At 42.1% G+C, this 16,378-nt stretch overlaps 1 protein-coding gene across 1 annotated transcript in view; it reads right to left on the bottom strand.

Annotated features, from left to right (window-relative positions):
- Window positions 1-8,968, bottom strand: part of LOC126273010 (ejaculatory bulb-specific protein 3-like) — a 52,209-nt gene extending 43,241 nt beyond the window's left edge. Inside the window, exon 1 of the mRNA XM_049976378.1 lies at window positions 8,750-8,968. Within this exon, the coding sequence (XP_049832335.1) occupies window positions 8,750-8,942 (193 nt within the window). The 5' untranslated portion in view covers window positions 8,943-8,968. The remainder of the gene's footprint in view (window positions 1-8,749) is intronic.
- Between the last annotated feature and the right edge of the window lie 7,410 nt (window positions 8,969-16,378).

Raw genomic sequence — 16,378 nt, 5'->3', positions numbered from 1 at the left:
CTTTTAAACGTTTTGTATCGGTGCTCGGATTAGAAGGGGTTTGAGACACATATTTAGCTTTAGTTTTCGCCCCTACTATTCAATCTGTACATTGAAAAGGCAATGACGGAAATAAAAGAAAGATAGTAGAATTAAAATTCAGGCTGAAGGGACATCAATGATAAGATTCTCCGATGACTTTGCTATCCTGGGAGAAAGAGAAGGAGAATTACAGGATGTCTGGATGGAATGAACAGTCTAATGGATACAAAATACGGACTAAGAGTAAATCGAGGAAAGACGAAAGTAATGAGAAGTAGCAGAAATGAGATCAGCGAGGAACTTAACATCAGAATTGGGGATCACGGTGCAGACGGAGTTATTGAATTATGCTACCTAGGCAGCAAAATAAGCAATTACAGATGGAGCAAGGAGAACATCAAACGCAGACTACCAATGGCAAAAACGGGAATCTCTGACCAAGAAAGTCTGCTAGTATCAAACAAAGGCCTTAATTCGAGGTAGAAATTTATTAGAATGTTTTTGTTTGGAGCACAGCACTGGATGGTAGTGAACCATCGACAGGAACAGAAGAGAATCGAAGCGCTTGAGATGTGCTACAGAAGAATGATGAAAGTTAGGTGAACTGGTAAGATAAGGAATGAGGAGGTTCTCTGGAGAATCGACGAGGAAACAAATGTATAGAAAACGCTGATAGCAAACAAGGACGAGATGGTAGGTCATCTGTTTGAGACTTCACATAATAATTTCAGCGGTGCTAGATGGAGCTGTAGAGTGTAAAAACTGTAAAGCAACACAGATATCGGAAAACGTCCAACAAATAATTGAGGACGCAGATTGCAAGTGCTACTGTGATATGAAGAGGATGAAGAGGTTGGCATAGGACAGGAATTCGTCCCGGGCTGCATCAAATCAGTCAGAGGACTGATGACATAAAAAATTTAAAAAAGTTGGTGGATATTTGAGAACTTACCGTTGCGTCTCCCCTTTAACCATTTGTATCGGTGCGTATCTGAGTGGTGAAAGTTCTATGGATAGAAGAACTTACTGACAATGGAAGAGAGGTCTGATGAAATAAGAAATAAGTTGAAGACTTCTGTACCTCTGCGTATGCCTGATAGATCTTGTGAACTGAGACAGAAACTCGAGGAAGATAACAAAAGATTCATTGATCAGCCATTGATGGCATTTTCCTCACCTATCGACCATATGCTTCTCTGTGCAAATTAATACAATATCTTAATTTAAGACTCAATATTCCATTTATTTTTCCCATACTTCACGTAGTTGTCTACAGTATCGTGAACCCATTACACTAGAAATGAATTTGTTAATGTAGGATTGCACCGAAATTTATTGTGCAAAATATGGAAGATGCACTTAAGAAGTTTTTAGTTATACTGAGTATCTCAAAATTCCTGGTAGCAGTGTAGTAGTCATAACACACTTAATGCTGGGAAGAGTAGAATTCGAGGGAGGATGAGTCATATAGTCTTACTCTGATCTGTAAAAGTAAACAGCGCTGAACACTAGACCAGTTGGAGCCGGCCGCTGTGGTCGAGCGGTTCTCGGCGCTTCATTCCGGAACCACGCGGTATGGATGTGTGTGATGTCCTTAGATTAGTTAGGTTTAAGTAGTTCTAAGTCTAGGGGACTGATGACTTTAGATGTTAAGTCCCGTAGTGCTTAGAGCCATTTGAACCTCTACATAGTCGCCCCTCTGAGTGAGACATTTCTCGTAGCATTGTACCAACTTTCGGATACCCTCGTCGTAGAAGGCAGCCACCTGCGCTTCCTGCCAATTCGCTCGTGCGCCGATTGTAACACCACCTTCAATCTCATTTGAATATTGATAACCTGCCACTGTAGCCGGCTGGAGCCGCCGAGCGGTTCTAGGCGCTACAGTCTGGAACCGCGGGACCGCTACGGTCGCAGGTTCGAATCCTGCCTCGGACATGGATGTGTGTGATGTCCTTAGGTTAGTTAGGTTTAATTAGCTCTAAGTCTAGGGGACTGATGACCTCAGTTGTTAAGTCCCATAGTGCTTAGAGCCATTTGAACTATTTGGAATAGAGTGGGCTTGTAGGAGACGTTCGTCTAAAGTAATTTAAGGGTGCCCTGTAAATTCTAGCACAAAATGGTCCAATTGACGAATACGGAAGGAGGGAAGGGACATGCTGTCGACGTGCCGTGGCAGAAGAATGAGAAAGGAAATAGGCTACATTCTTTCAAGCGAACCACTACGAAGCGATTGGAGAAACCAAGGAAACTTAATCTGGATGGCTGGAGGATCTTATTATTGTTTGTGGTATGGATGTGCATATGAAATTCGCACCAGTATTTACACAATAAAGTACAAATAAATATGCAAGAACTCTGGTCTCAGTCGACCTTTCACAGTGATAAGACACTCTGTCCATTCTATTGATGAAATCCTTCCAGTCTCCACTGAAATACCTCTTGGGTCATTCTTCTGCAATGTGGTCAGTGAATCTCATTAACTTCAATGCCTAAAACACTGTGCCATTTCTTTCACTACGATTGTGAATGGATCACCACTGATGCAAAACATCACGTTGATGTTAAGACAACAATATGCTTTTGATACGTTTCGATTTTAATGAAATTCTCTTACTGAATGACGAACACGCAACGTTTGGACCGGAATTTCGGATGTCCTCCACGCGGGGGAACAGCTGAGATGGGACGACAGCCAAGTGTGTGGTTGCAGTGTGGCGGTTGGCTGCGACCCAACCTTGGCACCATTGGCTTATGGCAAGGGCCAGGACCCAGGGCGGTGTCCTTTGACGAAGCGATGCGACACAGAACAATGGAGACGTGGGCCAAGGGCATGTGCAGATACGTGACAAGTTGCGACAAGGCGCGTGCGCTTAAGGACTAGATGGGAGGAGTGGCAATATCGATGAAAGAAAAGAGCAATAACGTTGGCAGTTCATTGCCATCGGAATATTGTTAGAAATTAAGCCTGGTTTCGTCAACCTTAGGGTACTTTGCAAATTTCTCCTTAGTTGTTCACAGTTATCTCTATTGATCACTTGATACTGGGCATACAGGTCGAAATCAGTCGTGATAGACTTGGAGACTTGGGTAACAATTATATCCAAATGAAGGGAAAATGCCATATTAAAAAGAGAGCTATTCGGAAAGTAAGGTCCGATTGGTCGCGAAATGGAAACCACAGTGGAAATCAAAATTCATTTGCAGCTGTTAGCTTCTTTACATAGTTGCCAACTACTTCTCTACAGAGTTCCCGGCCGCTGTGGCCGAGCGGTTCTAGGCGCTTCAGTTCGGAACCGCGCTGCTGCTACGGTCGCAGGTTCGAATCCTGCCTCGGGTATGGATGTGTGTGATGTCCTTAGGTTAGTTAGGTTTAAGTAGTTCTAAGTCTAGGGGACTGATGACTTCAGATGTTAAGTCCCGTAGTGCTTAGAGCCATTTGAACCTCTACATAGTCGCCCCTCCGAGTGAGACATTTCTCGTAGCATTGTACCAACTTTCGGATACCCTCGTCGTAGAAGGCAGCCACCTGCGCTTCCTGCCAATTCTCTACACTGATCTGCAGCTTGTTGTCTGCGGCAAAATGTTGTCCTCATAGGCAGTGGTTCATGTGAGTTGAGATGAAAATCCGAGAGAGCCAAGTCGGGCTGTATGATGGGTGATCGAACATTTCCCATCAAAAGGGCTGCAGGTGCGTCCTCATTGCCCTTGCAGTGTACAGAATTGTCACGAAGAAGGAAATGCGTAACAGTTATGTTGTGTGGGCTGCATGAAATCGGGCGACATTCTCACAGGCACTCATATTTGGTGGGAGTCACCACTGTCTAGGCATTCTGATGTGCTCACTGTACGCTCAAAACTGCAAAGAGTGACTCGACGCGATCGACCGGAATACCAGAAACACTGCCCCACACAACTGTGCTAAGCTTCATTGGATTTTCACTGTTTTCCATTTCGCACCTGATCGAACTTTACTTCCCGAATAGCACTCGTAATTTTATACAGGTTGTGTAGCCCAGTAGGCAGAAAGTTGCCATTTTTGGGAATACAAACGCGTCATTCTCCCTGATTTTCCGGAACGTGACCATGCCATCAAAAGAGAGTGGTATTTTGAGACACTCCAGGTGGTAGAAGTCATTCATAGACATGGCCAGCATAAGATCAGCAACCGATCGAACTTCATCAGGACTATCCAGGACGACAGCGAAATCAAACTTGAAAATTTAAAACCAAAATTGTACTCATATTTGTTCATAAATTGAAGTAATATATAGGAATGATACAAGATTTATTACCAAATTAATTTGGAATTGCAATTATAATTTAAAATTATTGTCATTATTCGTATTTTTATGATTTATTCTGAAAATATTTGAAAAGAAGTAGTAAATTGTATAAGACTTTTTGGATGTAAAAGATAGATGTATTTTATGATCGCTGAACTGCGATTTAATATGTCGTTGTTGTTGATTTGTGTTTAACATGTAGTAAGGAGTCTGTCTGTCACGGACTAGAAAGTTGACATGAGCTGCTGGATTGTAAATTCGTTTGATCAATTATTTTATTACAGTTTAAGTTTAATATGTGGAATGCTATTGAAATACAAGTGATACGAAGAAAATAAAACAGTTGATGAAGAAACAGATCAAACCAGTCTCAGAATTGTATTACTGAACTTAACCTCACTCAGTAGACAGAAGCATTGTTATTTAAGGTAAGTCACAATACTTTACAAAGAAGAAATGCATCAAGGACAAGCAAGAAACAAGTACTGAGCGCTCTACTCGCCTGATAATTAACGCCATATACGTGGCGATGTAAGCTAAAAAGATTGCACTTGGTTTGAACTTTATTTTTGTTGGTCATTTATTTCGACACTAGAGAGGAGATTATCTCAACCCTGACCTAGAGTACAGTCTGCATCACCGAATATCCACCTTCTCCATATTTAGTCTAATGAGATACAATCTTAGATTAAACAATTTGATGATGCAAACGAGCTGAATGTGAAAAATGATCCTATGTCATAACTGGGAGACCTCGTCTGGGACTGTTCGTCACCACGGTGCAAATCTTTCTACTCGACACCACTTCGGCAACTTACGAGTCGATGAAGTGAGACAAAATGATTAGGACACCCAGTCCCCGAGCGAATAAAATCTCAGACCCTGTCGGGAATCGATCTCGGGACTCCGCGAATTAGCGGAAGCGACACTAACTGTTCTTTTTCAGACTGTCTACCTGTTCCTTCGTAATTTTTCGTCAACAGTTCTATAGGTGTGTTGCCAGACGTTCTCACATTCTATCCGTGGAAACTTGACTCATATTTTTAGAGGGTGATCAGTACCTACCGTGTCGACAGCCACAGCTGTGTACGAAGTGGTGGTTGTGATGCATTGGATACGACGGTGTGCACCCGGCGTGTTTTAAGGATGATTTTAGAGCTGGGCTCAGTAATAGAGCAAATGTATGTTAATGGAGGGCACTGGTAATCGAAGGCAGACAGAAGAAAATACATTCATTGTATTAGTGAACTTAGAGAAAGTGTTCAACAATATAAGGTGGAGTAAAATCTTTGTAGTGTTCAAAAGGCTTAGGCTACAGAAGGAAGAGAGACGGTGTCTACAAACTCAAAGTGCAAGTGATACCAACGGATAGTCAAACAAGACATGTTCGTGTTAAAAATGGTGGGACGCAAGATGACGGATCATCACCCTCGTAGTTCGACTCTTACGTCAAAGTTGCAACGGAGAATTGGAAACCTATGAGAGCATGAGCACAGACTATCTAGGCCACATTCATTTCATCCAGATCAAGGCACCCGGGTTTTGCACTCGAACCTGAGAAAAACCGTTTCCAGGTAACTTTATTTGTTCGTGAGATATTGGTGGAGAAACGCTCAAGACGTACTAAGATCCACAGCGTTTACTGCCACGAGGCTGTCATAGTAAGGTCAAGCAACCACCGTGAGCGTTTTAACAAGTTAACTCTATCTTCGCTCAGCACTTAATGTAATATTTTAAGACAAACTGAGTACGAACGCGTTGTAAGTATCGTCGTTAGTATCAAGTGTAGATGCAAACCAATTAGCGAATAAGTTTCACCGAAACTTTCATTTTAAGGCTGATTATCTGCAAAAATACTATTTTTGAAATAAATATAAGTAACATTCAGTCGGTTGTTACATTCCTTTTCGTATCTTAGATTTGCTTAATAAACATGTTTGCTTACAGTTACAGTAGCTTATTTTCAAAACTGAAATGCTAGTTCTTGCGTGGCACGAATTTCAACTTTTTGTTCTGTTTTACCAACGTTTTGTGGGCATGGTAACAACGGATTATAAAACTATCAACGTAAAAATTTTATCAGAACTCTTACATTTGCTGACGACCAGTTTCTAAATGAGGATAACGAAACTAATTTACAGAGAGCGTTATATGAATTGTATAAAATAGCAAAGCAACATTATTTAAGCATATCGACAAATGAAACCAAGACCATGGCATTCGAAGGCTCACAAACTTTGAGATGTAAATTCGCATTAGAAATCAAAACTTTTGAACAAGTTAATACGGTCAGATTCTTGGACTGTGACAGAATGTGTGTTCACATAATTTATATTGAAAAGATTGAAATGATCAATACGATGTGTAGCGACACAAAAAGAATGCTCGGGGGCAAAGTGAGAAAGGAAATAATTCTAAAATTTTGTAAAACTATAGCCGTTTCCTGTGGACTATATATAGTGAAAACTGGATTATAAACTCTTGAACATGTAGCAGACTGCAAGCAACCGAGATGAGGTTTTTGAGAAAGTTTATGAGACAATCTGGAAGAATGTAAGAATATACAACTGAAATGAAAAAAAATAAGGAATGCGGAGAGAAGCGGAAAGAACATAGAGAAATAATGAGTGATGAACATATTCCAAAGTATCTGTTACAGTAAATCCGTAAAGGAACAAGAAATGGTAGACTCAAGAGGAGGAAGATTAAACCTCCTGGTTTACTGCTGGATGGAGAAGAAGTATTTATACAATTAATTAATAAACGTTAAATGCTACACTATAGAACGGCATGAAAACAGTGTATAGTCGCTTTAAAAACAAATTAATAAATAAACAAAAAGATTAGGGGGAAGTTTGAGTGAGCGAAGAGTCACTCCAATTACATAGTAGGGAACTGAAGCGCTTATATATCTAAAAAAGTGGAATGTAGCCCAAATATGAAAGCAACTCGACATGAATGGCAGAACGAGAGAAGTGCTACTCTTCTAAATACATGTTATAAATTCTGTGGTAGAATTATAACAGTACGACAGCCGCCAGCCCAGATGCCCAACATGATTTTCGCGAAGGAAGATCACGTTCAAACTGTTTCTTCATTGTGACACAACTAACACTGTGAACTCAATTTACCAACTTTTCTTGCCTTCTTTGACTACGAAATGGTGTGTGGTAAAGTAACGTGTGGGGAATTTTAAGAAACAGAGGTATCCCATGTCGTAAGAGCTGTACAAGGTTTGTATGTGAAAAACAAAATGTAAATAAAAATAGCTGACAGTAGGCGTAACATGGCTGAAATAATCTAAAGAGTTAGTCAAGGCTGCTAATAATATGAATGTCAGTATAATACTTTTTGCTGATGACCAAGTAATTTTCAGAATGGAAATAACCTGCAAGAAGCTGTTTTTAATTTAAGTAAAACAGCATCAGAATACAGTAGAACATAACAAAGCCAAAATCGATGACATTTTTAGGACATCAGCCAATGCGAGTTATTATCTGACTTGAAAGCAAATAGTAGAGCAAGCTGTTAATATTTAGGGTGGAATATTACATGTTATGGAAACAATGACGTACAAAACCAGCTATATAGTGAAATTTTCAGTCTACAGCGGAGTGTGCGCTGATATTAAACTTCCTGGCTGATTAAAAGTGTGTGCCGGACCCAGACTCGAACTCGGGACCTTTGCCTTTCGTGGGCAAGTGCTCTACCAGCTGAGCTACCCAAGCTCGACTCATGGCCCGTCCTCACGATTTAACTTCCGCCAGTACCTAGTGTCCTACTTTCCAAACTTCACAGAAGCTCTCCTGCGAAGGTCCCGAGTTAGAATCTCGGTCCGGCACACAGATTTAATCTACCAAGAAGTTCCTAAACCAGCTAAATTTGTTATCTATTTCAGTAGAACTATATGCAGAATGTTGGGAAAGAAAGTTCTCAAAAATACTCTACTGATGTTCTAAAAGGTTATGGGTATACCTAGACTGCTCTACGTATGCATACAAAAACTGAACCACCAAGAAGTGAAAAGAAAAGAGAATAAAAGCATGTGAAATGAACTTCCTTAGAAACGTTACTGGACATTAATGGTTGACATTCGAGCTGAACTGAATACGCAAAACACAACTGACACAAAAAACAATATTGGATAAGCTGTAAAAAACACATGAACAGCATGCCAGAAGCAATAATCACTAAGACCAGTGCAAACCAAGGGGAAAGATATATATATATGGGAAGAGCAGTGAAGAGATGGATTGATCAATTTTGAAGGAGATGTAATGGATCAACGTGTTCAGTCACCAATATAGAGGAATCTGACGAATGAGAACTGATTGAAAAAAAGTCTACTTTTTTTTGTTACTGTCGGCGCAGACCTCTTATCTAACGTGTGAGGCAACAATACAGTAGTCTGGACAGTGGGAGACACGAGTGCTGCGGCCACTCACTTTTGAGGTCCCTGATCTCAGGCGTGCAGGGCCCCTCCTCCAGCAGGCACTTGATGGCGGCGTTGACGAAGCGCTGGTTGCGCAGCATGCGCTCCACGTCCACGTGGTCGTACTTGGCGTAGCGGTCGTCGGCGGCTGCCGCGGCGGCGAGCGCAGCCGTCACGATCAACAGGGCGAGCGTCGGTGTCTGCATGTTGTCGCTTCCTGTGGCCGAATGCGTGCCGGGCGCCGGCGCACTGCCCTCTTATAGGCGTCGGTCGACGGGAGGGAGGGATTCCCCCTCCCCTCCATTCCGCGCCGATGGAGGGGGTAGCAGCGCCGCGGCGCGGGCGCCACCCGGAAGCTGCGCCCGGGACCCGCACACAGCCGGATGTCCGCGAGGCCCCATCCCCGTCGCGGAACTGCCCCGTTCCGAAATCAGGCGACGCCGCTTGGGTCATCTCCGCTCTAGGAGTCCCTTACGCCGTCGAGTGGGTGCTTCTCTGAAGTTTCAGGATGCGGCTACGGAAAACCCAAGGCGGAACACGCCGGTACCACCTACTGCTGATGAAAACAAAACAAACATCTGCGGTAGCAAGTAGCTAAAGAATCACAGGATTGTGTAGTTAGGGGAAACTGGCGTAGTTTGTTTCAGTCTTATTTGTGTCCTGCAGCCCGGAATGTCGTTTTATGCGAGAACCGTTCAGTAAATAACGCTCCACAATTTTCTTTCCCTGCAACATGTTTATTCTTAAGAATTCCAATTTGGTGTGACAAGTGCCTCCCGTCGGGTAGACCGCTCGCCTGGTGCAAGCCTTTTGATTTGACGCCACTTCGGCGACTTGCGCGTCGATGAATTTGGTGATAATATTAATCAAGTTATAGGTACGCCGATGACTCTGTTGTTCTGTCAGAGACAGCAAAGGACTTGGAAGAGCAGTTGAATGGAATGGACATCATCTTGAAAGGAGGATATAACATGAACATCAACAAAAGCAAAATGAGGATGATGGAATGTAGTCGAATTAAGTTGGGTGATGCTGAGGGAATTTGGTTAGGAAATGAGTCACTTAAAAGTAGTAAAGGAGTTTTGCTATTTGGGGAGCAAAATAACTGATGATGGTGCAAGTAGAGAGGATATAAAATTTAGACTGGCCATGGCAAGGAAAGCGTTTCTGAAGAAGAGAGATTTGTTAACATCGAGTATAGACTCAAGTGTTAGGAAGTCGTTTCGGAAAGTATTTATATGGAGTGTAGCCATGTATGGAAGGGAAACGTGGACGATAATTAGCTTAGACAAGAAGAGAATAGAAGCTTTCGAAATGTGGTGCTACAGAAGAATGCTGAAGATTAGATGGGTAGGTCACATAACTAATGAGGAGGTATTGAATAGAATTGGGGAGAAGAGGAATTTGTGGCACAACTTGACTAGAAGAAGGGATCGTTTGGTAGGACATATTCTGAGGCATCAAGGGATCACCAATTTAGTACCGGAGGGCAGCGTGGAGGGTAAAAATCGTAGAAGAAGCTTGCACAGGATAGAGTAGCATGGAGAGCTGCATCAAACCAGTCTCAGGACTGAAGACAACAACAACAACAACAACAACATTAGTCAACATTTCTTTTAAATGTTCTGTTTCTCTACATAGTCTTCATCACGTTCTATGGCTTTGTTGTGTGAAAGGATGAATTCCCTGTTGGTAAAAGCTTTGGTCCTGTGTCTGTTGCCACGTTTTTCATGCATGAATTGCGCTCTCCTGATCATAGAAGCGTGACCCACTGTGGCGACTGGTCTCTAATTGATGAATGATGTGAATGAAACGGGGGGAATCAATCCAAATCACCTTTTGCCTACCAGACTGGAAGTAGCATACACCTCGTAATCTTCTGTCCGTGGATCGTGAAGATATCTGGTTTCTTTACTTGTCAAGTGTTTCATGCCCAGCTGACAGTTCGATTTTTTTTAAAAAAAAAGAAGGGACAGTGGAAAAGCTACAGAATGATGATAGCCAGTAAATGCGATAAAACTTCAATATACCGGGTGGGTATAATTATATTTTCCCTATTTAACTCGTTAAAACACGGAAACTATTTACAGTGTCAAGGACGTGGGGAACAGAAATAATGCAGAATCAGTTCAATTGAAACACTTTTAATGTCTTCTACGGTACATAACAGCATTAAATACCGGTACCATTACTGCTACAAAAGGGCGCCCATCAATATCCAGAAGAGTCTGAATGGGCAGGATTGCATTGTGCACAGTAGAACCAAGAACGCCCTTAGGTATGCCTACTACCTCTCTTGATATGCTGCGCTTCAGATCAGCACATGTGTGAATGTTCTCGTGATAAACACTGTCGTTCAGGTAGCCCACAACCAGAAATCACAGGGAGAAAGATCGGGTGATCGTGCCAGCCAAGCATTCTCAAACGATCGGCTGATGATTCGATGTTTTCCAAATGTGTTTCGGAGAAGCAAGTGATCTTCACGAGCGATGTGAGGTGGAGCCCCAATGAGAACTGCTGAGTTCAGTGCGTCTTTCTCGTCTAGGATAGGTACGACATACTGGCGAAGCATATCGCAGTAACGCTGGCCAGTTACACTGTACGTCTTTAGTTCTTGAACTACTTCATCAAGCTCCGCATAGCAGGTGGAAAAAGAGGACTCTTCCGAAGAAATTTCAGCCAGCGATATTCTAGAAATGCTGCTGCAGCATTACTGTTGTTTTGATAACAGCAATAATGCTCTGCTTCCTCTGCCCAAGCTCCTGTTGACAGGTCAACAAGTGCACTGCGACAGGTCAGGTGAATGAGACTATGAATCACGATGACTGATCACGGCAGCTGGTGGCCATAGTTGGAACTGGACCGTGGCGCTGTGGGAAAACATGCACCCCATTAATGCTACCAAGTTTGGTACTCGTATGGTTAATAGTTTCCGTGTTATAACGTGTTAATGAGAAATCTACATGAGAATAGGTCGTGTCCATAGGAGAGTGGGAGAGTGTGTGTGTGGGGGGGGTGGGGGGGGGGGAGAACGAGATATGTTTCACTGAAATGAATCAAGAAACTTTGAGTTTCGTATTACGTGTACAGTGGCAGTAGATCACATTCTGATTAGGAGTGGTGATGCGGGATTTTCGCGGTGAAAAACAGTGATCGTAACAAAGCAACCACGTGAAACAACCTGACCAGATGGGGCAATCACCAGGCGAGGTAGCTCAGTGGTTAGCACGCTGGACTCGCATTCGGGAGAACGACGGTTCAAATCCGCGTCTGGCCATCCTGATTTATATTTTCCGTGATTTCCCTAAATCGCTTCAGGCAAATATCTTAATGATTCCTTTGAAAGGGCATGGTTGACTTCCTTCCCCATCCTTCCCTAATCCGATGTGGCCGATGGCGTCGATATTTGGTCTCCTCCCCCAAATCAACCAACCAACCAATGTGGCGATCTTAACGCAAGGCTGATCCCTAGGTGATGGAGTGTGACAGTTGGGTACCGAAATGTCGGTAACTGTCGCACTCCTATCTGCGTTGGGTAATCATTCAAGATCAGCAGCTGGTGGCCGAGCGGTTCTCGGCGCTTCAGTCTGGAACCGCGCGACCGCTACGGTCGCAGGTTCGAATCCTGCCTCGGGCATGGAAGTGTTTGATGTCCTTAGGTTAGTTAGGTTTAAGTAGTTCAAAGTTCTAGGAGACTGGTGACCTGAGATGTCAAGTCCCATAGTGCTTAGAGCCAAGATCAGCAACCAAATGCAGCTGCGGAGTGCCTCTCTATGCTATTTGTAAACTAGGAAGACACACCGTATCGTGCGTTTACAGTTAACAAATAGGTTCCCGCAGCAAACGTGACAGAGGGAGAAAATCGAACCGCTGGTACAGCCTAACTGGGGCGGGCGACACGGTCTCTTTGACTTTCAAGTTGGGACACCTGTTTAGCCACCAGGTCCCTGAACGAGGGAGGAACTGGTGTTCTTCCACCACCGCGTGACTGCAACTTAAACTCAAATGTAATGCCTAGCAGCCTTTAAAGAATTGGCCATCTTGAGTATTTTTTACATTAAAAAATGGTCACTGTGGAAATTACTTCGCCCCTTCCATTAGATGGTTCTCCATGTAGGCAGTCTGAGGGTGGTATTCGTGGGCTAGGAAAAATTCATCTAATTCCATAATTTTATCAATTGAGTTTTATAACTATTTAATTATTATCTGCCTGGTATGAGATTATTATCAATAAGCTTGGAATTTTGTTGGTATCCCAAATCTGTGGTTGGAATTACAGTATTAATTTTATTTGGCCCTGTTTCTTTGTGACAGGTACGGCCATGGACAACCACCGTGGCCGCACCATGTATACTCTATGCCTTCAAAAAGTCCCCACGTTACACCACGTAGACAATCCTTGCGTGTGAAAGGGGACTGTCTTATTTGCCAAGACGATTTTCAAGACGTTTTGACCATAAATGTCAAGAAAATTGCGAATTTGATAAATGTACTCAACCTCTGTAGTACTGATATGACCATATTCTATTTAAGTCTCTTCCCGAGACACAGATGTTGGTCAGAAAATTTACTTTTTTGGAAGAGAGCAGAAGCCAGTGTGTGTTAGTCTGGCAATGTACTAGGTTTGAAAAGGATGGAAGCTGACCTACCATGCAGCGCAGGCAGCAGTATTTAGAAAGTATTTTCCAATAATATGTTTTGATGAAAAGTACGGAATAAGTGGGATTGTATTAGTGTAGGAATTATGTGAGCCAACGTGTAAGGTACTCCAGTTTTTTATATTCATAATTGTGCAGTTTCTTATTGTAAGGACATTGCGTATGATTGAAATTCGGTGTAGAAATTTTGTAATGCAATACATGGTTTTGTCTTGTAACTGAAACAAGTATAATGGAAAGTAATTGTGCACAGGAAAATTATTAAGAAATATTTTGCTAATCAGTCTAGCTGAAGAATTTAGTGCAGGGATGTACTGTTTTTATGGCTTAATGAAGCATAGTTATACTTGTAGTGTTTGTTTTCGTTTATCAGCCGTTTAGTTCCTCATTTTTCATTCTTTACCTCTATGCACGTGTTTGTACACTCGCATTGCAAATAGCGAGTTGTGTGTTGCAGAAGCACTTTTATGAAAAGTGATAAGACACTGTCTTGCATTGCACATGGCAAGTACGGCAAATGTAACTTGATTTTTACAGTTTCATCGTCATCTTAATAGTAAAAGTATGCAAAACAGACGAGCGTTCCGTCCGCCGAGGTAGGCTAATAAATTTAATTATCATCATAATTCATGTCCACTGCAACGTACAGTGACTGTCGGAATGTATTTGTAAAAATATCGTATAAATCAGTTAAAGATTCCCGAAAAGTGCATCTTGTGAGTTTTCAAGCAGTTTTATCACTAAGTTAGATGTATTAAATCTTATATTCATTTTCTGTATAATCAACGTAACAGTTCTCAAACAGTCATTGTTTGCAAGAGCTAAGATAAAGATAAACAATATTCAGGGCCAACATTTTAATCTGAATCAGTTTGCTTTGCAGTCTGATGGAATACGCAAATCTCAAGGAAAATGGATTTCTCGCAGACGAATTATTTAATGTACCTACTAGTATGAATTTCACATTGTGTATCTGGTGCTTCACATACTTCCGTTCAACATTTAATTAAAACGCAGTTCTGTAGCCCTGCACTGAGATTTACGTGTGTAAATGCCAAAGTAAGTTTCACCAATTTCTCAGATATCAACCAGACACTTGGAAACACGAGTTTAGAAGTTTTAACATTATGCTGTCAAGTGGTCCAAACCGGAAGTCAGAGAGGACATGGCTATAGGGGGGATGAGGCGACGATGTCCAACACAATTCGGCAATGAGTTCCCTGCTTATGGGACTTTTGTGTGACCATGCATTGTAGTGTGCAGTTGCTTCAGGATTCTTGTCAGACTGGACACGTCGGAAATGGTTCTTGACTTTGCTGGATGTCTGAAACATGTGTGTCTAAATTAATGGTTAACCCTTTTCGCAACACATCCACGAGCATTATACCATCACTATTCCATAAGACTGACGTCATCGCCTTGCTAGTGAAGGGAGATGATCTGAATTTAATATTTCTTACTGACTGCTGGCGGTGCCTGCCATTGACAGTGGCAATCATTGTGTTTCCAATTCGAAGTGGTTCACCCAGGTTTCGTCAGTTATAACGATCCAAGATAGGAGTCCTACATAGACCTCTAACTACTATAACAATTCAAATGCAATAGTTTTCTTGAATCTTGTTGTCTGTTCAGCGCACTCATGGAACGTTTGAACATCCGAGATTCCATCACTGGACATGCACTACCAATGCTCACCTATAGCTGTATATCCAAATGTCGAATTGTGAAGCACTAGTCTTCATGAATAATGGCATCTGTGATGTTCACCATGTCGGGATCAATGGGAGGCCGATTATAGACCTCAATTTCTGTATTTCCTGAAACTTTAATTCTCTTTACTCATTGCCCAATAGTACTATCAACTACATCATTACCACATCCTCCACACAACAAATGTTTCCGAATGTTCCCCACGGTTTCTTTTTCTACAACTAAAAATTCGATTGCATTATGTTGCTTGTAACGAGCGTCTTACGTAGATGCCATTTTGATGATTCACTTCATCTCTGCTATCTGCTGAAATGGCTCGAAGCATAGTACACAAGGAGAAGAAACATCAAATTTCTAGCACCTAAAAGTTCTCCTATATATCTAAAAAAAAAGGGCCTTAACTTATAAATTACAGATTGCAGCGATCAGTCTTCCTTTTTAAATTTTTTATTGCCGATCTAGATTTCATCTAGAAGCTAGCCATTCTCAATGCACTATTATTTTCTCCCAAGCATGTAATGTCTATTGGTCGGGCTTCATCCACAGTTCATTAAATACCATTGTTTAAAACAGCTAGCTTCTAGCTGAAATCTAGATTTGCCAATAAAAAAATTTAAAAAGGACGACTGATCGCTGCAATCTATAATTTACAAATCAATGTAAAAGTCACTGAGTGCAACAGCTTTCTGAATGGAAGGTAACCTGAAAATGGTTCAAAGGCTCTGAGCACTATGGGACTTAACATCTGTGGTCATCAGTCCCCTAGAACGTAGAACTACTTAAACCTAACTAACGTAATGACATCACATACATACATGCCCGAGGCAGGATTCGAACCTGCGAACGTAGCAGTCTCGCGGTTCCGGACTGAGCACCTTAACCGCGAGACCACCGCGGCCGCCTTTACCTGAAAAAGGGGCATTATTTTACTACACCGCATAACAGACATTTCATTGGGATCTGACCGAGACATTGTTAGGCGCCGTGCTCCAGACGGTTTCATATTCCCGAACTTTCAAGGTGGACGTTGCCTCCAAGCAAATGAGGCAAGGGCCCGCTGCGCGAAAGAAAAAATTAATCATAGTCACCCATAATTTCAGTTAATACTGTTCGAATGGGACCCATTTTGCAATGTAGTTTTTGTATTGATCGTGATACTCGTCCAGATCATGTCTTTATGCCCACAATTTCCACGTTCGAGTATGTTTTGTGCGTTTCAACACACTCCTTCTTCATTTTCCAGGAGAGATCCAGGATCGATCTTTATAATAAAT

This window comes from Schistocerca gregaria, chromosome 5 (genome assembly GCF_023897955.1).
Source record: "Schistocerca gregaria isolate iqSchGreg1 chromosome 5, iqSchGreg1.2, whole genome shotgun sequence".
Taxonomy (NCBI): Eukaryota; Metazoa; Arthropoda; class Insecta; order Orthoptera; family Acrididae; genus Schistocerca; species Schistocerca gregaria.
Note: the sequence above shows the minus strand (reverse complement) of the source record. Positions and strands in the feature narration are given on the sequence as shown.